Here is a 26,300-nt window from a genome sequence, read left to right on the forward strand (position 1 = left end):
TATATGTATATATCATCATCATCATCATCATCATTTAACGTCCGCTTTCCATGCTAGCATGGGTTGGACGGTTCAACTGGGGTCTGGGAAGCCAGAAGGTTGCACCAGGCCCAGTCTGATCTGGCAGTGTTTCTACAGCTGGATGCCCTTCCTAACGCCAACCACTCTGTGAGTGTAGTGGGTGCTTTTTAGGTGCCAGACGAGGCTGGCAAACGGCCACGATTGGATGGTGCTTTTTACGTACCACCGGCACGGAAACCAGACGAAGCTGGCAACGGCCACGAATCGGATGATGCTTTTTATGTGATATATATATATACACATGCATATATATGTATATCAGTGACTTGACACAGAAGAATATATCTTGCTGTCACATTTCTTTTTTAATTTCTTTCCTCTGTACATCTATTTCTAATTATCAAATTTTCTGAAGAGCCTGAAATGTCAAAGACACTTTCACATTCTTAGTCATTCATTCGTTCATTTATTAACATACAACAGTCACCACTGCAACCACTACCAATGCTCTAACAATTCTGTCAGTCCGCAACCAAAATAAATTCTTAATTTAGCCACAAGGCCAACAGTTTGGAAGGGAGGGGATGGGCTAGTCAGTTTCATTGACTCAAGTACTTAATTAATATTTTATTTAATTAACCGCAAAAGAACAAAAGGCAAAGTTGACTTTGGTAAGGTTTGAACTCTGAATGTAAAGAATCAGGAAAAAGTATCACAAGGCATTTTTTTTCTGACATTTTAATGACCCTGCACACATACTACGTAAAGTTACTGTCTGTCTGAGGTCCTTGTTTTGACTTGACAGACAGTACAAACCACCTCTGGTAGACACAATATCTTCAATCAACAAGATCATGGTATTGGAAACTGTGATGTCTTAAATGATAATGATAATAATAATAATCCTTTTAACTGGAGGCACAAGGCCTCAAATTTGTGGGGAGGGGACTAGTAGATTACATTGATCCCCCAGTGTTACACTGGTACTTAATTTATCAACCTCTAAAAGGATCAAAGGCGAAGTTGACCTCAGCGGAATTTGAACTCAGCACGGAGACATAGGCGAAATACTGTTAAGCATTTAGCCTGGTGTGCTAACAATTCTGCCAGCTCACCACCTAATAATGAGAATAATAGTATCAAATTTTGACACAAGGCTAGCAATTTCAGGGGAAGAATAACAATGAAGGACAAATTTAATGAGCATGTTTAGAAGATAAAACTGGAATATGAGAGATTCAAAAAGAGCTTTGCTAGAGATATAGTAGATGATGACGAAAATGAGAGGGAGAGTAAGAGCAAGTGTCCACCTCTCCCTGAAAAAGAAAAAAAAAACAATGGTTCACCAAACGAGTAACTTAATTAGGTGAATCTGAAATGCTAAATTATTATTAATCTCCACCCCTTATTAGCCAGATATTTCATATTTCTTTCACTTCCTAACACATTTTAAAAATCAGATACAATGTCAAGTTTCTTTACAGGTTGGTTGGTTCTGAAAATTGAGAACAATTGTGTATATAAATTGTTGGAGTTTACGTTTTAAATTTCACACCCTTCTATCAACTCTGAAGTGGAAACTAATTATTTGCAATTATTTACACTGATGTAATTAATTAGTGTGTCGTGGCTTTTCTAAACATTCAGCAACAAATAACTGAGGAAATACAATAGCCGAGTGGATAAGATGCAACTCTTGCAGCTGAAGATGAGTTTATATTCTATCACTGGAACTGTAATGCATCAAGGGTTAAGCTTTATATTGTTCCTATCCTATGAATGGTAATTTGGACCTAAACAGTGATAGAATTACATGTCATGGTGTTGTGTCTGGAGAGAGTCATTTTCTTTTTGTGCCTTATAATTTAACACACTCACTGGTAAAATTTCCACTTATTTCTTATTTTTATTTTCCTAAAATTTTCATTGCATCTTGCAACCTTTTCAATATTCAACAGAATATGCTGCAACACACAAACTCATATAAAGAATCTTGCAAACTAAATCCAAAAACGAAATACATGTAATGGTGTTCATAATACAAAGATATACAGCATATATCTCTCCTATTTACTAAATTCTCAGATTTATTTAAACCTTCAATTTCTAAACTAATGAACACTAACTAACTTTTACCAGGTTCTTGCCAATCAAAATTAACTTGCTTATTCATTATGGTCATGAATGTTGGGTAATGACTAAAAGAATATGATTGCAAATACAAGCAGCCAAAATGGGGTTCCTCCAAAGGAACTCTGGAGTAATGTTACTCAGTGGGATGTGTATCTCAAAGAACAGGGAGTTTCTCCAGGTCAAGCTACTACTTCTCTGCATTGAGAGATCATGGCTCTTACTATGGACATGTGATTAGAATTGCAAGATGAATTCTTCAAACCAAGCTACCTAGGAGTAAACCAAGAATAAGATGCTTGGATAATATCAATAGCCTCAGTTGGTTACATTTAGGAATCCAGCTGGATAGACTAATGACAGTTGCTGCTGATAGGATCATATGGAGGAGATGCCTGAAGACTACTCTCATGAGCCATCAAAAGAAAAAGACAGGAATAGTTAGCAGAGAAGATGAGTGGATATATGGATATTTATTTCGGTTACAATTGTATAGTTCATTCCTTTCTCATGCTGAGTCTTACAATACACGACATACGTATTTTACTGTTTTACATATTTATGCTACCAAGGGTGAGATGATTTGTCACAGATTTGAATGGTTGCATAGTTGCTGCAGTCACTTCTGAAACAGTTAAATTCCCTTTCCAGTGCTAGCTACACAATTATAAAGTAAAATTGGCACATGTTTGTCAGTGCAGTAGATTGTCAAAAAAAGCATTATAATGCTTGACTAAATAGGCAACACAAGGTTATATGCTGTAAATAGCAGGCACAATGTATCTGTAGTAGTATTGAACTTACGGTTATGCAGTCAGTAGTACAACATGTTTAACCTCTGAGCCATTGTGCTTTACTCATATAAATGAATATAAGTATAAATATTTAATACAATATATAAAATTGATTAAGTATTCTTGGCTGGAATTTGGAATTTAGAAGATACTGAGCTGCAGACAAACTAGAATGGCTATTTTTTTTGGAAAAATGCCAGAAAAATTATCGTTTCTTTTCAAATCTGGTTATTAAATTTAGAGTATTTTTCAGATTTTGGCAAATGGTTTTTGTAATGAATTTTGGTAAAATTTCCAGAAATCTTTTATTACTTAATCCAATTGCAAAAGATAATTTAAATAAAATATTTACTTTGCATTAAGCTGTTGATAATCTAAAGAAAACTAATTTAAATAACACTACATAATTAATGTTACTAAATAGCAACAAGAAAATAATTATAAGGATAATGACAACCTAAAGAATGTCTTTACATGATGACTTAAGCAACTGATAGTATCTATATATATAATATATATTAGTCATACCAATGTGTAATCTCTTCATTGTAAAATTAAAGCTAAGAAATTAATCTCCCAGTTGTCATCAGAATTAGATCACAGCTACATACACTTCTAAACAGATGGTACCACTCACCTCCCCTGAATAACCAGTCTAATACGGGTGTCTTTCACAAACAACGTAGACCCCCCATGTCAACATTCACCACTGAAGATGACCTGGTTGTCAAAAGGACACACCAACCTAATCACCTTCAATGAGTCAAAATACAGTCACTACACAAATAAAAAAAAAAAAAGAAGAAAAATCACATATGCAACTGTATACCTTTTACTTTCATGAACACCACATATCTAAACCTTTTTTAAAGTTTTACAATTATTAAGCCTTACAATCTCTGATAATCTCCCATCTTTATAATTTATTTTTACTTGTTTCAGTCATTAGACTGCAGCCATGCTGGGGCATCGCCTTCAAGAAATTTTAGTTGACTGAATCAACCCCAGTACTTTTTTCCTAAGCCTGGTACTTATTCTACCAGTCTCTTTTGATGAAATGCTAAATTATGGGGAGAGTGCATCGAAAAGTTTGACTAATTGTCATCAGCATACAAAAAAAATTAATACAAAACTGATGGTAATAATGATTATATATTTAATCTTTCATATATATTCCTGACAATGGAAAGTATCTTATTAAATAACAATGAAAATATGCAGAAGGTAGAAATTCCAATAAAAATCTTCAGATATATTAAGCCAAAGAGCTTCTTTGTATCAACAGAATGAAATATAATTTCAAATCCAAAATCAGATCATATTTGGACCACTCAGACATTATAAGTATTAGAATGTTTATTAAACACAGATTTACCATACATCTGTTACAAGATGTTCTTTATACACAAATAGTAGCCAAAACTACAACTTATCTTTAAGCCTACATTTTGATTAAAAAGATTCCAGCTTTGACCATCCCACCATTCTGTAATCCGTAATCGATTTCCTTATTACCTTGGGAAAATTCTGAGTGATTCTCACCCCATCCTTAAACATATACCTCCATATAATTTTTAATCAATTTACAGTTGCCCTAGCTGACAAATGTTTTAATTAATGCTAACGATGTTTCTTCTCATTATAAGTGTGATTTCAATCGATTAAAACTTATTTTTGGCTCACTACAATTAATGAGGAAATTTTTTTTTAATTTAGAAGTGAGTTCAAATTTCAATAAGGTCAACTTTGCCTTTCACCTTTTTGGTACCATTAAAATAAGTACCATTTGAACACTGAGGTTGATTTGATCAACTAGTACCTTGTCCACCATAATTTCAGGCCTAGTATCATCATCATCATTTAGCGTCCGTTTTCCATGCTAGCATGGGTTAAAGAAAGAAAAATATCTAGAAGGGTGTGATTTGAGGGAGACTTTGCTGCTATTTCTCTACTTTTAACTGGCTGAGAGACCATACAATGACTAACAAATATTCGTTTCAAATTTTGGTACAAGGCCAGCAATTTTGGGGAAGCGGGTAAGTCAATTACATTGACTCAAGTGCTTAATTGGTACTTATTTTATCAATCCTGAAAGGATGAAAGGCAAAGTCAACCTTAGTGGTATTTGAACTCAGAACATAAAGACAGACAAAATGCCACTAAGCATTATATCAGATGTGCTAATGATTCTACCAGATTTCCACCTTAGCGAATAACAAATATTGAAAGTTAACTGGTAGAATTTTTAAGTTAATAAATTCTCTAAAATCAAAAATACAAATAAAGAAATGCTAATATGTAAGCTTTAACATTTCTACATTTGCATTAATAAGTTTAATATTTTACTTTTGATTTCATCCAGGAAACAAAGCTTGCTTTTCAATTACACGGTTTTGGATTCAGACCCTTTGTGTGACATCAACTATAGCCTCGGGCTGACAAATGACTTGCAAATGAATATGGCAGACAAACTTAGCAGTTTAGCAAAAGAGATTGACAGAATAAGTATTGAATTTTGATAAAAAAATAAGAGTACTGGAGTTGATACATTCAACTAAAATTTTTCAAGGTGGTACCCCAGCATGGCCACAGTCTAATGAGTGAAGCAAGTAAAATATAAAAAAATAAATGATAAAAGATAGCTTGAGCACCCTATAAAGGCACCACCGTAGTTTTAAAGGGTTTCTGTGGTTGCTAATTAACCCGAGGTCAGCTCCCACTGAATAAGCAATCTAGCCAAGGCCACTTTGTATTTTATTCAGAAATAATAAATCTAGAACTATATTATCTTCGTTAATCGGTAGAACCCTGAAGTTAAAATATTCTGAAGAAAAAAAAATTAACAGCAAAAAAAAAAAACTTGACATTTCCACATTGATTTCAATAGTTTTAACATTTCCACAGTTATTTCCTGAATGAAATAACAGAGTAAAAGTTATTGAAGTTTTTTCTTTATTATTTAAGATTTAATGTTATTGAGTCACAAAATTCAAACAAGTGCAAGCTTCAAAATATCACTTGGAATTAGTATTAAAGGCTAACCAATGAAGTTGTTGAAAAATGAAATCTTTCATCTTTTACTTGTTTCAGTCATCAGACTGCGGCCATGCTGGGGTACCACTTTGAAGATTTTTTAGTCAAATTTATCAACCCCCATACTTATTTTTTAAAACTTGATACTTATTCTATCAGCCTTTTTTTGCTAAACTGCTAAGTTATGGAGACAAACATACCAACATCTATTGTCAAGTGGTGGTTGTGAGAGACAAAGACACAAACACACATCTTTCAGTTTCTCTCAACCAATCCATTCACAAGGCTTTGGTTGGCCAAAGGCTGTAATAGAAGACACTTGCCCAAAGTATCACTGAACTCAGAATCATGTGGTTGGAAAGCAAAAATAAATAGATAAATAAAAAGATCTACAGAGGTAATAGTGTTTAAAGCCTCTGGAATTTTAAATAAGTAACTGGACACAGCATTAAATGTTAGTTGAAGAAAACCAGCCTCCTTCTCTCTCTTTTTGTCATACCACAAACAAATGTCAATAACAGAAAGGAACTTTTTAACATTTTAATATAAAAAAAGAAATTCATTTTAATATAAAAGAAAAGAAATTCATTTGTTTTAAAATAATTAGAATCTAACAATTTCACATGCACGCACACATGCACACACACACACAAATTAGTTGAAACTCCCATTAATTTTATATTTGGCTATGTGGTAAGAAGCAAGCTTCTTGCTTCCTAACAACATGGTTCTGGGTTCAGTATCACTGTGTGGTACCTTGAGTAAGAATCTTCTACTATAGCCTTGGGCTGACCAAAGCCTTGTGAGTAAGCCCATCATATATATATCTGCCTGCCTGCCTGGCCTTGCCTTGCCTTGCCTTGCCTTGCCTTGCCCTGCCCTGCCCTGCCCTGTCCTGCCCTGCCCTGCCCTGCCCGCCCGCCCGCCCGCCCGCCCGCCTGCCCGCCTGCCTGCCTGTCTGTATATCTATCTATCTATCTATGTGTGTGTGTGTCTTTGTGCTTGTGTTTGTCTACCACCACCACCACTTGACAACTGGTGTTGGTGTTTATGTTGGCAAAAGAGACTGATAGATTAAGTAACAGACTTAGTACAAAAAAGTGCATAAAGTGCTGATCCTTTAACTGTGGAGGGAACTTGTGGAAGAGGCAGACCCAGAGGGACATGGGAGAAGGTGGTGATGACAAGTGATCAACATTTGGCAATTTGCTGTGCTTGAGAAGACTTGTCAAGCTAAGTGTGGCTGGTGCCAGTGACACATAAAAGTACCTGTGCTGGTGATATGTAAAAGGCACCCACTACACTCTTGAAGTGGTTGGCATCAGGAGGAGCATCAGCCATAGAAACCATGCCAAATCAGACTGGAACTTAGTAGAGCTCTTTGGCTCACCAATTCCAGCCAGATTGTCTAACCCATGCTTGCATGGAAAGCAAATGCTACATGATGATAATGATATCTTTCTGTCTTTTTCTTTGTTTTAGTCATTAGCCTGAAGAATTTTAGTCAAAGAAATTGATCCCAGCACTTATTTTTTAAAGCCTGGCACTTAATCTACAAGTCTCTTTTGCTGAACCATTTAGTCACAAGAAAGTAAACACACCAGCACCAGTTGTCAAGCAGTGGTGAAGACAAACACAGATAAAATGAGATGTGCGCATGTGCACACACACGACGGGCTTCCTTCAGTTTCCATCGACCAAATCCACTCACAAGGCATTGGCTGGCCTGAGGCTATAGTAGATAATTACCCGAAATGCCATGCAGTAGGACTGAACCTGGAACCATGTCGTAGGGAAGCTAACTTCTTTCCACAAAACTATGTTGTATACAGAAACCATGCAAAGGAGACAACTGGTGCATGATGCAGCCTTTGGAGCCATCAGGTCCTGCCAAACTGTCCAACTAATAGAACATGGATGTTAAATGATGATGACATAAATCACAAAGGTTTATCTTGATGTGTACATGCGCGTGTGTATGAATGAGTGTGAATAAACAGATATGCTTACATGTGCATGTATGTGTATACATACACACATATATCAATAGATAGTATATATATGCATATATATATACATACATATACATATATATGCATATATATATACATATATATATATGCATATATATATACACGCATATATCAATAGATAGTATATATATGCATATATATGCATATATATACATACATATACATATATATGCATATATATATACATATATATATATGCATATATATACACATATATATATATGCATATATAAATATATATATATGCATATATATACATATATATATATGCATATATATAATATATATATATATGCATATATATACATATATATATATAGCATATATATACATATATATACATATATATATATGCATATATATATATACATATATATAATATGCATATATATATACATATATATATGCATATATATATACATATATATATATATGCATATATATATACATATATATATGCATATTATATACATATATATATGCATATATATATACATATATATATGCATATATATATACATATATATAGCATATATATATATACATATATATATGCATATATATATATATATACATATATATATGCATATATATATATATATACATATATATATATATAATACATATATATGTGTATGTGTATATATATAATATATATACATATATATATGTATATATATATACATATATATACATATATATATGTATATATATATGTATATATATATATATGTCCAACCCATGCTAGCATGGAAAACGGACGCTAACGATGATGATGATGATGATGATGTGTGTATATATATATATATTATATATACATATATATATGTATATATTTGCATATATATATACACATACACACCCACCCACCCACACACATATGCGCACACACACACACATAATTATAATGGTAAAACTCAAGTGGTGCTCATTTAATGACTGGTCTGGAGCAACATGTCAGTAATAGCATTATCAAGTTTCATAGCCTATTAATTAAGGATTAATGTCTCAAACCTGTAATCATAGAGTGATTGATATGAAAGTTGATTAAAAGGTGAGTAAATTATATACAGAAGTGTGTCAGCTTAGTCTACCTAGCATATGGTAGAGAACATACTGAATTCTGATTAGCTAATTGTAAGCAGCATTGTGGGAGGTAAATTCAGTCTCATAAAAAGTAACTGACTACTGAAGACCTTCAACTGAAAAAACATACTTTAGGATTGGAACTAACAATGAAGCTTCTGAGAATTCATTTCCATCTTTGTTGTTGTGTATAGCCTTAACCCTTTAGCATGAAGATTAGTTTGTCAATTGTAATGCTTCAAACGTTGGGCCTCACAGAGGCAATGATGAAAGGCCAAGATCTCTGGAGATATGCTGTGACTGCGAAGAGCCGACAAATAACGTGAGTTCATAGCTGTTTCCTGCACCAGCTTCACATAGAAGCCCCAGCCCATCCAAAGTACCTTGGATCGCAGGATGGCCTGCTGTGCTTACCTTGGATCGTAGGGCGACCTGCTGTACTTGAGGAAACCTATTGAGTCAAGTACATCAAAATCAAAAAATCAAATGGAAATTGTAGTTGTGATACCTGTGCTGGTGGCACGTAAAAAGCATCATCTGAGCGTGGCTGATGCCAGTGCCGCCTTGACTGGCTTCTGTGCCGGTGGCATGTAAAAAGCACCAACCGATCATGGCCCTTGCCAGCCTCCCCTGGCACCTGTGCCGGTGGCATGTAAAAAGCACCCACTACACGCACAGAGTGGTTGGTGTTAGGAAGGGCATCCAGCTGTAGAAACACTGCCAGATCAGAGTGGAGCTTGGTGCAGCCTCCTGGCTTCCCAGACCCCGGTCGAACTGTCCAACCCATGCTAGCATGGAAAACGGACGTTGAACGATGATGATGATGATTGTTTTGGATTAATCATGCATTATCTCATAGCTTTTGAGATTTTGATGATATGATTGTTTAGTTTTAGAATTTGATTGTAAGGTAAGGTATGAGAGGCCATAGCAGGTTAGTTTGAACATAAAACAGGTAGAATATTTTGGCCAGCAATAGCCAGTTTAAATGCGAAAGGGTTACTCTGCTGTGTTTAGGGCAGAACAATGGCACATAGAGAATCAGCTGAGCAGCTAGGTGTGACCAACAGAATAACTGTTCCTTGATATGTCATACTTCTGCCCACCAGAGTGTGCAGAAAAGTTTCTGGCTTTGGGTAAAAGAAAATACAGGAAGATCAATTAATTATGATTTTATTCAACATATTCCCATCTCAGATTCGCATACTCATTGCAGTGGTCCTTCAGTTTTTCTAAGCCCTGTAAAAAAACTCGGTAGTTGGGCCCCCGATGTCCTTAAAGCCAAGAACTTTTCAGCAAAGGTAGGTGTGCTATGAATGCTGTTGGTGGTTTAACCACCTAGTGTGTGTGTGTGTGTGTGTGTTAGTTGTAGTTTATCCTTAACCCTAGGTCAATTTCTGGTGTGTAGATCTCTAATCAAAAGCTGTGATCATCTCATTTGCCAGAGCTACGTATGGCTACATTATGTAATGTATAATTTTCTATTATTAAGACAGCAATGTGTAATCTGAGGGAGATTTGCCTACTATTTCTAGCAGATCAAATGACATGAAAACTCCCTCTTTAGTTCATAGTATATTTATGTTGCTGCGAGTGATGGCCAGCTGAATTTGATGTTGCTCAACATGGTGGGTAGCTCAAAGAGCAGGGACTCTCTGCTGGTTGAGATGTTAATTCTCTGCATTGCGAAGTCACAGCTCTGGTACTATGGGCATGTGATTAGAATGTCACAGGAAGGAACCACAAGAGGGATGGTGGGATAATATCCCTAGTCTCAGTTGCAGTTGGGAATGCAGCTGGAAAGTGCAATGATGGTTGCTTCTGATAGAAACTTATGGAGAAGGTGCCTGAGGACGCCACTTTCACACTGCTCCCAGGAATGGTGGATAAAGAAGATGGCTAGATAATGTTACTGGTTCAGAAGGGAGACAGTGTATTCAGAAGATGCCACCACACTGATTATAACTAGCATACACAAGACAAATCATATGGTGAGTAGTTGTGTGTGTCTATGTGCACATAGGTAGCACAGTGGTTGAGGTGTTGGGCTGAGATCATAAGGTTGTGGGTTTGATTCTCAAAGCTCTTCATTTCATGTTATTTCAATCAACTTAGCTGGAAATGAGTGCAAGTGATAAGAGGTAAGGGAGTTACCCAGCAACAGTCTGGCATCTTATTCAGAATGAGTCTGGTACTCTCAGTCACTTATATGCCACTGAAACCAAGAAAAGGTCCAGTCTAAGAGGCCTGTAGGTTCAAGAAAAGGTCCAGTCTAAGAGGCCTGTAGGTTCAAGACAGACATTAGATATTTTACTTATACACATCATCATCACCATCATTATTGTTTGCACTTCCAATTTTACAGGCTCACATGGGTTGTATAGTTTGGTTAGGTAGATTTTCTATGGCTGAATGCACTTCTGTTCACTGACCCTCATCTGTTTCCAAATAAGGCAATATTTCCCCACTTACATGATGGTGACATTTGTTTACAACTATCACATAAAGTCAAAGCAAGGAACAGTAACAGTAACACACACACACACACAAATATCATACACAACAGGCTTCTTGCAGTTTCTATCTACTAAACTCACAAGGTTTTGGTCAGCCAGGTATTATAGTAGAAGACATATGTTCAAGGTGGTGTGCAGTGAGATTGAACCTGAAATCACGTGGTTGCAAAGTGAACTTTTTGACCACATAGCCATGCCTGCAGCTATCTCTCTCTCAAATACATCACAAAACCTCGCTAAGCTAAGTATATATTTATATTTAAGAACTTTAAATTTTAATATTTATAAGTCTTATGGTATAAAATTATTGTTTTTTTTATGTATATATCGTTTATCTAATTATCGTAATTTTCTATATAATTATTAGATATTAACTTTAAGTTTATTCGTAAGATTTTACTTAGCGATAGATATGTTGTTTGATAGCAAGTATATGAGTTGGTTAAAGTTAGATTCATGTATATACATTTATTAATAGCATTAATTGTAGTTTTAAATTTCTTATAATTATTATTTTAACTTATATATTGTCTTTTTAAATTGTTATTTGCTAGTTACATTATTCCCATTGATAAATATATTTATAGTATTTATTTGTTACTATATAACTACGAATTGATTATTTCTTTAAGTACTTTAAAGATAAGATTTTTGAAAGTTATTATTTAGCCAACGAGATAAAGATAGTTAATTTACTATAGCGTTCATTTAAGATTGTTTGTTTGTATTTTTGAAATTAGCTATTTCATCTTTAAATATGAAAAATTAATTTATTAGGTCTTTATTATATGTGCATATATATTTATTTATTTATAGAGATTGTTTTAGATCTTAATTATAATATTTATATACATTTATATATTTTCATTGATAATTTATATATTATTTAAATTTTATATTTTAATATGAACAATCATTTTTTTTGTAAAATATTTATATAATTAGATATTGACTATTACTGATATTAGATTATTGGTGGGTTTCTTACCTTAAAAATTAATACTTAAAAATTAAAATTAATATTTAACATTATAATCGTTGTTTTGACATAATCATAATCGTTAAGTTTCTAGTTTGATAATAGAGTTTTTTATAAGAAAATTTATTATATTATTTATTTCTTAAAAAATATTGTTTAAATATTTTTGATTATTTATTAAAATATTACAATTAACCTGAAGATTGACTGTAACCATAACTCGAATTATTAATTGAATTTAAATTATTGTTATTCGAATTGGTTACAGGCATGAAACGATCGTAGTGTTTTTATTCTTTATCTTATATTAAACTTTTAATACTTTTTGATAGTTTAAAAAATAAAAAAAATAAAAAATAAATAAATAAATATAAAATATAAAAAAATATAAATAAAAAATAAATAATTAGATAAAATAATAATAAAAATATATATATATTTATAATTTATAAGTTTAAATTATTAATTTAAATAATTAAAAAAAATTTTAACTTTAATTTAAATATTTTAATTGGATTATATTTTATATTTTTATATTTTTTATACATTTTTTAATTAATTTTATTTCTATGTATTGGCTTATGATTTTCACTGTTTGATTTGCCTAATAGTGGTTTTATCTCTAATTTAATATAATATATATATACACATAATTGTATCAATACAACAGGTGATATAGAATCACACTCAATGTAGGCATCTGTCAATGCATATCAAACGTATATATCTTTAAACAACAGCAAATGTTGCAAAGTAGCCGTAGCAACACCAGGAACTTCTGTCAGTGTAAACAAGGTCAGAGAACTTGTCAGTCAGTCAGCTCACTATTGATCTCTTTCTCTCTGTCTCTGTCTATATCTCTGTCTGTCTGTCTCTCTCTCTCCCTCTCAATCACTCTTGAAAGTGTTCTTGCTATGGTGTATGCAGCTTGGATACTTGCTAAGAAGAGCCACCATGGCAGTGTAAACGTCAGCCATCGCTAATACCGCATGCTATTATTAAATTGGGTATCTGCATTGGTGCAGTGGCAAGAGTAATGGAATTAAGACCTGCCAATAATGAGTTCAGGTCCCATGATTTGATGGCTTCAATCTGACAGAGTAATGGAGGAAAGCATTAAAATATCATATCAGCATCTTGAGTGTCAAGCAGATTGGTTACAACAGTATGGAAGTCCCTCAAGGAAAATTTGAAGGAAGTGAGCTCACTGATAATAGGATTACCATTTAGATTAGTTATATCTTGTTGTTGTTGTTGTCTAGCCCTAAGATCTTCCCTGAATAGGCAAATTGATAACCAAAGATATTTCAGTCATAATCAACTTGTCTGTTTTGGGGTAACTTAGACTACATTATTTGGGTGCCACTTCTAGCAAGTTGAGCAATGGTATGTGATTGTTTTTAGTAGCCATTAGGCTTGAGCTGGCAGAAACGTTAGCACGCCGGGCGAAATGCTTAGCAGTATTTTGTCTGCCGCTATGTTTTGAGTTCAAATTCCGCTGAGGTCGACTTTGCCTTTCATCCTTTCGGGGTCGATTAAATAAGCACCAGATACGCACTGAGGTCGATATAATTGACTTAATCCGTTTGTCTGTCCTTGTTTGTCCTCTCTGTGTTTAGTCCCTTGTGGGTAGTAAAGAAATAGGTTATATGGAATAATATTTCTATCTCCAACCAGATAAAATACATTATAGAGAAGAGTTGCACATTAACAACAGGACTTGCTGCTAGAAAACTTGAGTTATTACATCTAGCAGCTGTGCTCTTGAAAAGATTAACATGGGTTAACTAACACATGGCCAATTGGCACTAGAAATACTGGTTTCTGTTATCAAAGTTAAGCAACGTTAAGCTGGGAAGCACTTTGAAAAGTCATATACGTATTAATGATGTCATTTGAAAACATCAAGAAATACTTAAATTTGCATCAATAACACAAAGCTGAGAAGGAAAATAAGCACTACCAGCAAATCAAAAATTTCTATTTCAAATTTTACTAAAGTATGCCAGTCTGCAAATACCATACTTTATAATCATTTCAAGCTAAAATGTTGATTTCATTGAATAATATCCATAAGACATGGCTATGTGGTTAAGAAACTTGGTTCCCAATGATGTGGTCTTAGGTTCAGTCCCATTGTGCAGCACCTTGGGCATGTATCTTCTAATACAGTCTCAGGCTGACCAAAGCCATGTGAGTGGATTTGGTAGACAGAAATTGAAAGAAGCGATGAAATTGAAATTGAAAGACTTGAAAAATTGAAAGAATTGAAAAAAGGCGGCGAGCTGGTAGAAACGTTAGCACGCTGGGCGAAATGCTTAGCTGTATTTCGTCTGCCGCTACGTTCTGAGTTCAAATTCCGCCGAGGTCGACTTCGCCTTTCGTCCTTTCGGGGTCGATTAAATAAGTACCAGTTACGCACTGGGGTCAATATAATCGATTTAATCCATTTGTCTGTCCTTGTTTGTCCCTGCTGTGTGTAGCCCCTTGTAGGCAGTAAAGAAATAAGAAATTGAAAGAAGCCTGTCATACGTGTGTGTAGGTGGGTGGGTGTTAGTGTTTGTGTGTGCTCTTTTCTTGACATCACATAATGATAGTAAACAAGCATCACAATCAAAAGAGCAATGTTATTCGTTCCCAGTTTTCCATGAAAAACATGCTGCCTGGCCCTGGGAAATACTATCTTGCTTGGAAACAGGTGGGGGGGGGGTTAGAGATAGGAAGAGTATCCAGGTGTAGAAAATTTGCCTCAACAAATTCCATATAATCATGCAAGCACATAAAAATAGATGTTTAAATGAAGATGGCGAAGATTAGCCATCCTAACAGTACCAGGATCTAATTGAATTTTCATTCCGCATCCCACTGACTAATCAACATGCCTGCAATCTTATGTGACTCACACAGTGTCAGTATATTAAGGTGTATGTGTCATCATCACCTCTCCACCTCACTGCAAACTGTACAACTAGCAATGAATTTTTACCCCAACAAACATATTCATGCGATCACTCTCACACTTTCTCCCCCCGCGCTCTCTCACTCTCTATCTGATGTTGTGAATTATATTAGGGATTAACAAACATAGCTCCCTTTCAACTTTCATGAAAACATTGAGTCATGGCTGTGCCCTCCCCATACTTTTTATTCATGGGACAACATGGAAACTACACTCACTGTTATTAGAAGTAAATTCACGAAAGAGACAATCCTGAATTTTATAGCTTGATGCTGTATAAACTTGGGACAAAATACAAACAGCATTGAGAATTTCCTTTTGTTGAAAATGTGTCAAAATTTATCAAGGCTCTTTAGGTAACATACCATGATACTAATGGTAAGGTTGACAATAATTTTAAGATGTTAGGTATTACTAGCTCAGGTGTAACTCAAGGTTTATTAACTCTCCTAAATTCTGTCATTTTATCAACAGCCTTCAAACACCCACCACGAATTTCCTGTATACTAGCACCATTCATATTTATTCCTTTTTTTTCTCATTGGAAACTAGACAACCAATCACCATGGGTGAACAGATTGATGTGAACTGTGCAGCACACCTTTAGTCAGTCCTTAACCTTGTAGAAAAATAGCAGCCAAATCTTCCTCAAATTACACCCTACCATCAAATAAGGATTCATAGAATTCTACAGTCCCTGGTTGCATATAAAAGATGAGATAATCACAGCTGATATGCCTTTACATACATGAGTCCATTCAGTCAGATCTGATTTGGGTCTAAACTATTGGTTCTCAACAATTTGTTGCCTGTAGGACCCTTTGATTCTTATTTTATTCTACTGGATCCCCATATCAACTTGAAGTTTTAAAAAATCTCATTATATTTTTATAATAAAATATGAAGAATTATGTAAAAAAAATTAACATATTTTGTGTATTGTAGAAGTATAACTGATTTATTGCACATAATTTTTAACAGCTTAATCTTATATGGACATCCCAAGGGTCATATGGACTTTGGTTGAGAACCACTAATCTAACCAACAACAGAATTTGGACCTGGAGATCTCCATTTCCAGTGACTTCAAAGGCCACCTCCTAGTGGTGTCAGGCGTCAACAAAGAGCCCTGAACTACAACAAGACGACCAAAGTTTTTTTTCCCCAAGGTCTGGGATCTCCTGCCCCTAAGCCCTAGACCATCACCTAATAACCCTTACCCGTCTTGTTGCTTAACAACAATAACAACAGCAGAGAGACATGGCACTGAAATGGTAATGGTGTTGATGTTGGTGAAGGCAAAGATGACTTCAGCCATTTATCCACATCTAGATTAGGTTATATAGTCTCTGCATTGAAGACTAAACAACCCAATCTCATTCGAAATCACCAACATGCAGATAAAATGTATTTCAAGAAAACAAACACACCAAGTTACACTTTCACATTTTGGAGGAGTATGATGGCTTTATTTGTTGTTGTCTCTGTGGCTTTTCATGGTTGATCAAAACATAATTCACAAAGGAAGACTTGAAGTTAGATACTTAGACATGATTAAAAACTGAGGTCACAGGACAAATGACTTAAGTCAGAGACACTTGTAATATTTTCCCATCCATTATGTTCTGAGTACAATTCTTGTCTGGATTAGCTTTGCTGTTCATCTTTCTATGTACCAACGATATATTGAACTATAGAGAAATAAAAAAATGTTCTATGGCAAGCTGAATGAAATCAATATACAGAAGGATTAGGTTAGTAAGATGGTTGAGAAAACAGGGAAACTGAGAGGGTGAGGATATCTGGCAGAAGGGGCTGTGTCCATGATCTTTGAAACCCTCTGAGACTGATGGAATTGACACAATGATAGATAGTTAAAAGCAAAGCCACTGAACTTTACTAATATTGATAATTAATCAGAGGACAGTTTTGTGAACTGAAATCACATCATCAGACCAGCATTCAAGTTATGATTGGCCTGTCTTTTTTTCCATTATATCATATTCAGGTCTATTTTATCCAGTATATGAATCAAATTTTAAGATACAGTAGTAAAACATTCATAGATTTAGTTGGTAATTAAAATGAAGCTGAGTGACTGTGTAAAGACTCCTTCAAAGTTGGGGTGATGAAGAAGTCATTATACAGACTAATGTTATTGTTTAGACCCAAGTCACATCTGACTGAGAGGACATCATCATTTAACATCCGCTTTCCATGCTAGCATGGGTTGGACGATTTGATTGAGGACTGGCGGACCAGATGGCAGAGTTTCTACAGCTAGATGCCCTTCCTATCGCACTCCAAGAGTGTAGTGGCCGCTTTTACGTGTCACTGGCACGAGGGCCAGTCAGGTGGTGCTGGCAACGGCCATGCTCAAATGGTGTTTTTTATGTGCCACCTGCACAGGAGTCAGTCCAGCGGCACTGGCAACGACCTCGCTCAAATGTTTTTTCACGTGCCACTAGCACAAGTGCCAGATAGGTGACGCTGGTAACAATCACGCCCGAATGATGCTTTTTACATGCCACCAGCACAGAACCAGGTTGTTGCTCTGGCAACGATCATGCTCGGATGGTGCTCTTAGCGCTCCACTAGCATGGATGCCAGTCATCAAATTTGGTAAAAGCATTCCAGCAGTGGTTATCTCATCTTTTATATGCAATCAAAATATTTTTAGAACTACATAATTAGTCCTTACCTGATGGTTGGGTGTAATTTGAGGGAGATTTGGCTGCTATTTCTACCAGGACTTATTTTTAAAGCCTAGTACTTATTCTATTGGTCTCTCTTTTGTCAAACTGCTAAGGTACAGAAATGTAAACATACCAGTACTGGTCGTCAAGCAGTGTTGGGGACAAACAGAGAGATACACACACACACGACAGGCTTCTTTCAATTTCCATCTACGAAATCTACTTGGAAGGCTTTGGCTAGCCTGAGACTATAATAGAAGACACTTGCTCAAGGTGCCACACAAGGGGACTGACTAAAGGTGTGCTACTCAGTTCACATCAATCTGTTTACTCATGCTGATAATGCATGGGTGATGTGCAATAGAAGTTTTCCTCACACCTCTTTATTTTATGTCCTGGGTGGAGACATGATCGAATTACTTCATCTCGAATCTTTATCGATCTATCTTTCTAGTGTTTATGTTTACATTGTCATAGCACCTTCACTAATACAGTGTTTAGTTCTCTCCCTTCCTCCCATCAGCATGCTTCATCTATTCCTGTTAAAATATCCACACCAGCATAAGCCATTTAGGATCTTTTCGGTTTGAACGGCAGTTTTTAACATAATTTCTAGGTAACTAAAAAATTTTAAACTTCGTATACTGGTAGAATGTGTTTATAAAGCATCTTTTTCTCTTGGCTTTATTGAGAAAATTCTATAGTTTGTAAGATATTTGCTGTTTTTTTTCTTCAATTTCTGCAATTTCAACCAATCGATGACGTCCATTGAGTTAAAAAAACATTCTGTGCCGTATGAATATGTCCCTCGTTTAAGAAACAGATTGGGTCTATTTACATTTGTGAAGAAAAAAAGATACCCTTCCCCCCACCCCTAACCAACCCTAAAACAGATTGAAATGCAATAGATCGATACTAGGGTCATAATTATGGGTGACAATTTCATATGACACCGCTAGAAAAAAACTGCCGTTCAAACCAAAAAGATCCGCCATCTATATCTTTCCTCTTTCACCTCTTCCGATACCCTGCAAAATATACACCCAGCAACTTTCTCAATGACACACTTGCACTGAGGTTTATTAAAAGATTCTAAGTTCATACAGTTTTGTTTTGTTTTGTTTTTTTTTTTTTTGTTTCCTTCAATTAAATTCATGAGAAAAGCAGCAGAGCAGTGGAAGCAGCAGCAACAACAACAGAAACAATGACAGCAACATCTTCCACTACCTTCTCTAGAAATATCCAAGGGAGAGAAAAAGACAGAGAGGGCTGTATGTTGTTGCTTTTTTAATTTTATATTTTCGGTTTTTTTTTAGTTTTTTTTTTTTTTTTTTGCAAGAACACTGGTATTCAGATGAGAAACACAGAGGAAATGTCAGAAATTAAGGCAACATGTCATTACTAGTCATTTACTTCCTTATTGCTCTTAACAAACAAAATAAATAAATAACTACAATATGACTGCAACCAGTTGATCTTCTTTAAGTACATCAACATTTGGACTAACACCAGAACTAATTAGCGAGGGAAATTTTGTGTTGGAAAGTATACAGTTCAGAGTTTTAATAGCAATTAACTACTGGAATCACTAAATTTTGACAATGAAGCTACAAGCAATTTGGCCAACTAGTTTATTAGTAAATACTGCTATTTAACCAGGCCCGGTTAGATTTACCGCATAACTGGGTTAGGTTTACCATATGACCAGGCTAAGTTTACTGCTTAACCATGCAAGGAATACAGTGTAGCCAGATTAAGTTAACCACTCAACCAGTCTAAAAAAACCTTGTAACCAACTTAGTCTTTCCAGACTATCTTTTACTGTTTATCTTTTACTTGTTTCAGTCATTAGACTGTGGCCATGCTGGGGCACCACCTTGGAGAATTTTTTAGTTGAATGAATCGACCGCAGGACTTAATTTTTAAGCCTGGTACTTATTCTACTGGTCTCTTTTGCCAAACCGCTAAGTTACAGGGATGTAAACACACCAATACCAGTTGTCAAGCAGTGGTAGGGGGAAAACACACACACACGCGTATATATATACAACAAGCTTCTTTTAGTTTTCATCTATGAAATCTACTCACAAGGCTTTGGTCAGCCTGAGGCTATAATAGAAAACACTTGCCCAAGGTGCCACACAGTAGGACTGAACCTGGAACCATGCAGTTGAGAAGCAAGCTTCTTACCACACAACCATGCCTGCGCCTACTATGTTTACCATTTAAGCCAATTAAAATTGTTATTTAAACATTAACCCTTTAACTGTGAAATTAAACTTCACAGTTATTCCACTAATGATGTTAAATATCTACCAAAATATAGAATTGGTATTTTCTGCAAGTCATGTTGCTTCAATAGACTTAACAAAAAATAATTTCAAACATGACATTCCTCAATAAAAGATAGTTTGGTATATAAAACTGCCTTCTGCAGCAAAGGGTAAAGTAATTTTGAGTGGATATATCTGATTTCTGCAGTAAAAGGGTTAAACTTTACTATTTAATGGAAGAAATAATCTTTTCTACTCTAGGCACAAGGCTTGAAATTTTTGGAGAGGGAGTTAGTCAATTAGATCAGTCTCAGTATGCAAGTGGTACTTAATTTATTGACCCCAAAAGGACGAAAGGCAAAGTTGACCTCGGCAGAATTTGAACTCAGAATGTAAAGACAGACGAAATACCGCTAAGCATTTCGCCCGGCGTGCTAACGCTTCTGCCAGCTCACCACCTTTAACAAATATTTCATAGTGATCGGCTGGGAAGAAATAATGATATTGGGTATATATACAACATATATCAGATACTATAACAATGATAACTGAGTTCTTTTCCAAAACTATCAGGCTATCTGTCTTAGTCAGCCTACCCAAAGAATAGGTAATACTATTTCTTCTCAACTGAATAGTTTAAGTGCAAAAAATATTTACATGGGAGAGGGGGGGGCCACTTTGTACAACAATTTGAGTGAATGTTTGAATTTGTAAAACCATACAACTGAAGAAAAGTAAGGAGAAATGAATATAAAAAAAAATGTCTGATATAAAACTGAGTTCCATGTTTTCAGTTATATTATTAATCAGTTATAAGAAAGAGAAAGAGGGAGGGAGGGAGGGAGAGATCCAATGGAAGAACAGGAGAGATAGAGAGAGAGTAACAGACCATCCATGTTGCCTTTATCTGTAACAAACACTGCTGCATTATTATCTTGCAGTGTATAGAGAATGTTATCTTAAGGTAGACAACACGATAAGTCTTCCTATGGAATATCTTGTCTTACCTTGAGCTTTGCAGCATCATTGCTAACTTGTAATAGTTCCCGTACAGAATCAATGAAACCTTGGTAGTGGTGGTTACACATTCGTTCAATTTCTTTGTCATGATTCTTGATGCGACTGTCAAGTCTTTCCATAAACTTATCCAAATCATCGCCATCATACACAGCTCTGTAATGATTAAAAAATAAATGTGTCAATATACAATTTTAATAAAGATTTTGTTTTAACGAGGTACAAGGCCAATTTTTTCAAGTAGCATGGTGTAATAAATTGCATCAAATTCAGTATATTACTGATACTTAATTTATCAAGCCTAGAGGGATGTGGAGGCATGTGGTTAGGGTGTTGGATTCATGATATAAACACCAAGTTCTTACATAAAACTGATTAAAAACTTTAATACAAATTTTTTATAAACTGTAAAATGTTTTTTTTTCAATAGGTCTAGTAGGGTAGTGACAAAAAGCTTAAAGAATTTCCAAACTTAGAAGTAGTTAAAATCATCATCGTTTAACGTCCGCTTTCCATGCTAGCATGGGTTGGATGGTTTTGACTGAGGGCTGGCGAACCAGATGGCTGCACCAGGCTCCAATCTTGACCTGGCAGAGTTTCTACAGCTGGATGCCCTTCCTAATGCCAACCACTCCGAGAGTGTAGTATGTGCTTTTATGGGCCACCGGCATGGGGGCCAGTCAGGCAGTTCTGACAACGACCTCGCTCGAATCTTTTTACACATGCCACCGGCAGAGGTACCAGTAAGGCGATGCTGGTAACGATCAATGGTGCCTTTTGCATGCCACCGGCACGGAAGTCAGTTAGCCGCTCTCGCAACAATCACACTCGGATGGTGCTCTACTAGCATGGAGCTCAAAATAAATAAATATAAATTGATGTTAAAGACAATGTCAAAAATGAATTTCAAAAATTGTCAAAAATGAAAGAGTAAAAATATAAACAGTAACTTGTTAGTCCTATGCTGTTTCATTACCACTTAAAAAGCATGACATCGAAACAACAGTAGACTTTAAACTTTAGCTATAAATCATGACCAATAGTTCTAACTCTTTAGTATTTACATAACTCAATGGAATGTAACATTTATTCACAAGGTTTTAAATTATTAGTGCATTATCTTGTAGCTTCAAAATGTTGATGTGATTGTTTATTTTTAGAATGACATTGGAGGGTAGATGTGAAAGGTCACATCTGGCCAATCTGAACGTAAGACAGGTAGAATATTTGAATCAGATATAGCCAGTTTAAATGCTGAAGGGTTAAAAGTAACAGTAAGGGAGATATTTGTCTTAATCTTAATCAAGATAAGATTATAACATTATGAATGATTAAATCTGGTTCTCTCCTCTCAAAAATAATAATTTTTTTGTAATTCAAGCACAAAGCCTGAAATTTAGTGGATTGCTTGTTAGTTAATACTATCAACCCAAGTGCTTGACTGGCACTAATTTTATCAACCCTGAAAAAATGAAAGGCAAAGTTGACCTTGGTAGCATTTGAACTCAGAATGTAAAGCTAGAAGAAATGCTGCTAAGCAGTTTGTTTGGTGCGCTAACAATTCTGCCATCTCACTAACTTAATGACAAAAACAACAACAACAATAACAATAATAATAATAATAATACTAAAAATTGTCGAGGATAAATTAAATTTATTATTGTTACTGAATATGTTAATGTTATTTAATTTCTGAACGGTTCTGCTGCTGTTTGTTCATGTATTTTGATTTCTTTAACTATCAGTTTCTACTAAGATAGAGACACGAGTAAAATTAATAATAGAGAAATGAAAATAAAACTTTGGAAACAGCAATGCCACCATAACTTATGTGATTACTATGAGCATATCTTTCAAGGGAGATAATCAGAGAAAGACTTGAAAGTCAACATAAAATCATAATACTTCATGTAAAGTAAATATAACAAATAATCCAGAACCCTTGTCTGGTAACGGATCGATCCCAAAATCTAATCAGTTTGTGCCAGTCATAAGGCCAAACATTCCTGAAAGTTTCATCTGAATCCATCCAGTGGTTCTTGAGATATCTTGTCCATGGACAAACAAACGAAACAAACACGACTGAAAGCAACATCTCTGCCTTCGCTAAGGCAGAGGTAATAATCTTTTCTACTACAGGTACAAGACCAGCAATTTTGAGGTGGTGGTTGCGGGGACAAGTTGGTTACATCGACCCCAGTGGTCATCTGGTACTTGTTTTATCAACACCAAAAGTTGCTTTTACATGGCACTGGCACACATACTATTACATTGCACTGGCATGGGTGATGTTACATGGTATTAGTGCTGGTGCTTTTGCATGACACTGTTACAGGTGCTCTCATGTGGCATCAGCATGCATAAGCCTGCAAGACTAGGACCTCTCAGCTGAGAGAGGGATATAGAGAAAATGCCTGTATGCATGGAGAGCCATGATCTTACTTAGCTTGGTGTGTCTTCTCAAGCACAGCAAACTCAGTCCCTTGTCATCTGTTGTGAAGCTCAACAAAAAAAGGCAGTATAAAAAATTGTGCATCTTTGAGGCAATATTGGGTGTATATTGATGAATGAATCCTTGTTGGTTGTGTGGTTAAGAAGCTTAATCTAAAGTCACCTGGTTTCAAATTTAGTTCCACTGTGTGGCATCTTAGGTAAGTGTCTTCTACTATACATCTGAGCAGACCAATGCTTTATGGGTGAATCTGGTAGATGGAAACTGTAAGGAAACCTGTCACATTATATGTGTGTGTGTGTGTATTTGCGTTTGCCCCCCAACCCTACCTCTTGACAACCAGTGTTAGTTTGCTTACATCCCCATAACTTAGTAGCCCAACAATAGAAACCAATAGAATAAGTACCAGACTTTAAAATAGGTGCTGGTGTTGATTTAATTGACTAAACCCTTCAAGGCAGTGCTCCAGAATGGTACACTGTTCAATGACTGAAAAGATAATCCACTGGGCTAGAAAAGACATGTATTTAGCTGTGGTAATGTTGAAAACATGCAAGCAATATTCCAATATGACTTGTACAAAAGTCATACAGAGGTCTAGCTGAAGTATTTTCTAGTCCTCAAGAAATTTTAGCTCCAAAATGTTTTGATAAAGTTCTTACATAGTTTAGAGTTTCACTTTACAACTCTCACTGAAGTAAAGTTATTAGTTACAAACAGTATAATTATTTTATTCATATGGCAGATGTATGTCATGTGTATGTATGGGTTTTATATGAGAAATTATTACAATTTAACAAACAAATTACGGACAACATTAAAAGCATGGTGACTGAAGTGTGTTAAGTATCTGAAACCCTTAACAGGCCATGAGATCAGACAGCAATAAAAGAATCGCTTGTTCTACATCTCTAGATGAAAATATGTCTGTATCACAGTTAAATCAAGTGTTCATAGGAGTGGTGAGTAACCAGCTGATAGAAAAAAACTCCAGTTACAGTACATGAAAATGTGGTTTAGAGAACACATTTGTATGAAAAAATAAAAAAAGAGGTAAAAGAATATTTTAAAAAATTAAACAGTTTCTACTACATAACAGTTTAATATAGTTTTGGTATCAAAATCATTAAGAAGGGAAAGCTTGGGTCAGCTTCTAAGAGTGTATCACAATTATATTTTTTTATTTAAGTTTCACTTGTGGACAGCATACTAGTTACTATTCTAAGTTAAACAACAGTACACTTGTGTTTTTTTTTTCTGTGTGCATGTGCGCACACGCAATTTTGGATGGTGTTTTTTTAGATAAAAATAACATCACAGAAATATGAATTTGAAACTTGTAGACATATTAATTCATATTAATTATAATTACCTCTCTCCCTAATTTAATGTATATGTGTGACCTACAACACTATTTGCACTTCCAGTTTAATATACCACTACTTCCATTTCCAGTGCTTATACATATAATTCTACCACCACTCCCATACATTTGCCACATCCCCATAGCTAGCGCTTCTGCTATTTTGATCTTGCTATCATCTCCTCTACTGAGACAATAGCTGTAGGTGGTAGTTCAAGTTATAGTGATGCTGGGTCTGATCCATGAAAATCTAAAGAAGATTATCTAATAAGCAGATAATTTAAAAATAATTTTGATGACAATAACTTAGATAAGATTATATATAATTATAATATTCCAGTTCATGCTGTACTTGGTAATATAATACTTCTTCAAAATAATTAAGGGAGATTACACTTTGTGCATATCAAAACATTAGGAGAAATTCTGCATTAGAAATCTGCAAAAATATAGTATCTACTGAACACATTTTCCAGATCTCTGTCACAAAGACAATAACATATCCAGTAATGACTGCTAGGTATTTCGAAAAAGCTACTCAAATAATAACGACTGAACAAATCCAATTGCATTGTATTTAAAGTCAGAACAATCACTCTGAAGTAGTGCAGCTGCACTGTCACTTGAAATTGCCTACATTCAAAATTGATGGAATACCTGTATCATATTGCAACAAATGCTTGATGAAAAACAAAATTTTATCTAACATGCTACATTAATTTTGCTAGAAACAAACACCCAGTTAGCTACTCTTATGAACTTGTGTGGTACAGGTCTGATCCCCCCAAATTGACTAGTGATATGCAGCAGACAATGTAATGCTAGAAATGTGTGTGTGTGTACATATGCACCTTAAGGTGGTTAGAGTGTAAAGCTTCATATCTCAAGGGATTGAGCCGATGTATTTTAAGTCAAAAGTCAAAGGGGAAGACATGCATTTTCTCTTGT

At 35.1% G+C, this 26,300-nt stretch overlaps 1 protein-coding gene across 4 annotated transcripts in view; it reads right to left on the minus strand.

Annotated features, from left to right (window-relative positions):
* LOC115219226 (exocyst complex component 6B) overlaps positions 1–26,300 on the minus strand; it is a 131,699-nt gene that overhangs the window by 47,703 nt on the left and 57,696 nt on the right. For all 4 annotated transcript variants that reach the window (XM_029789361.2, XM_036508990.1, XM_029789362.2 and 1 more), the window contains exon 2: positions 21,528–21,693. In XM_029789361.2, coding sequence (XP_029645221.1) covers positions 21,528–21,693 — 166 coding nt within the window. The remainder of the gene's footprint in view (positions 1–21,527; positions 21,694–26,300) is intronic.

Source organism: Octopus sinensis, linkage group LG14, assembly GCF_006345805.1.
Source record: "Octopus sinensis linkage group LG14, ASM634580v1, whole genome shotgun sequence".
Taxonomy (NCBI): Eukaryota; Metazoa; Mollusca; class Cephalopoda; order Octopoda; family Octopodidae; genus Octopus; species Octopus sinensis.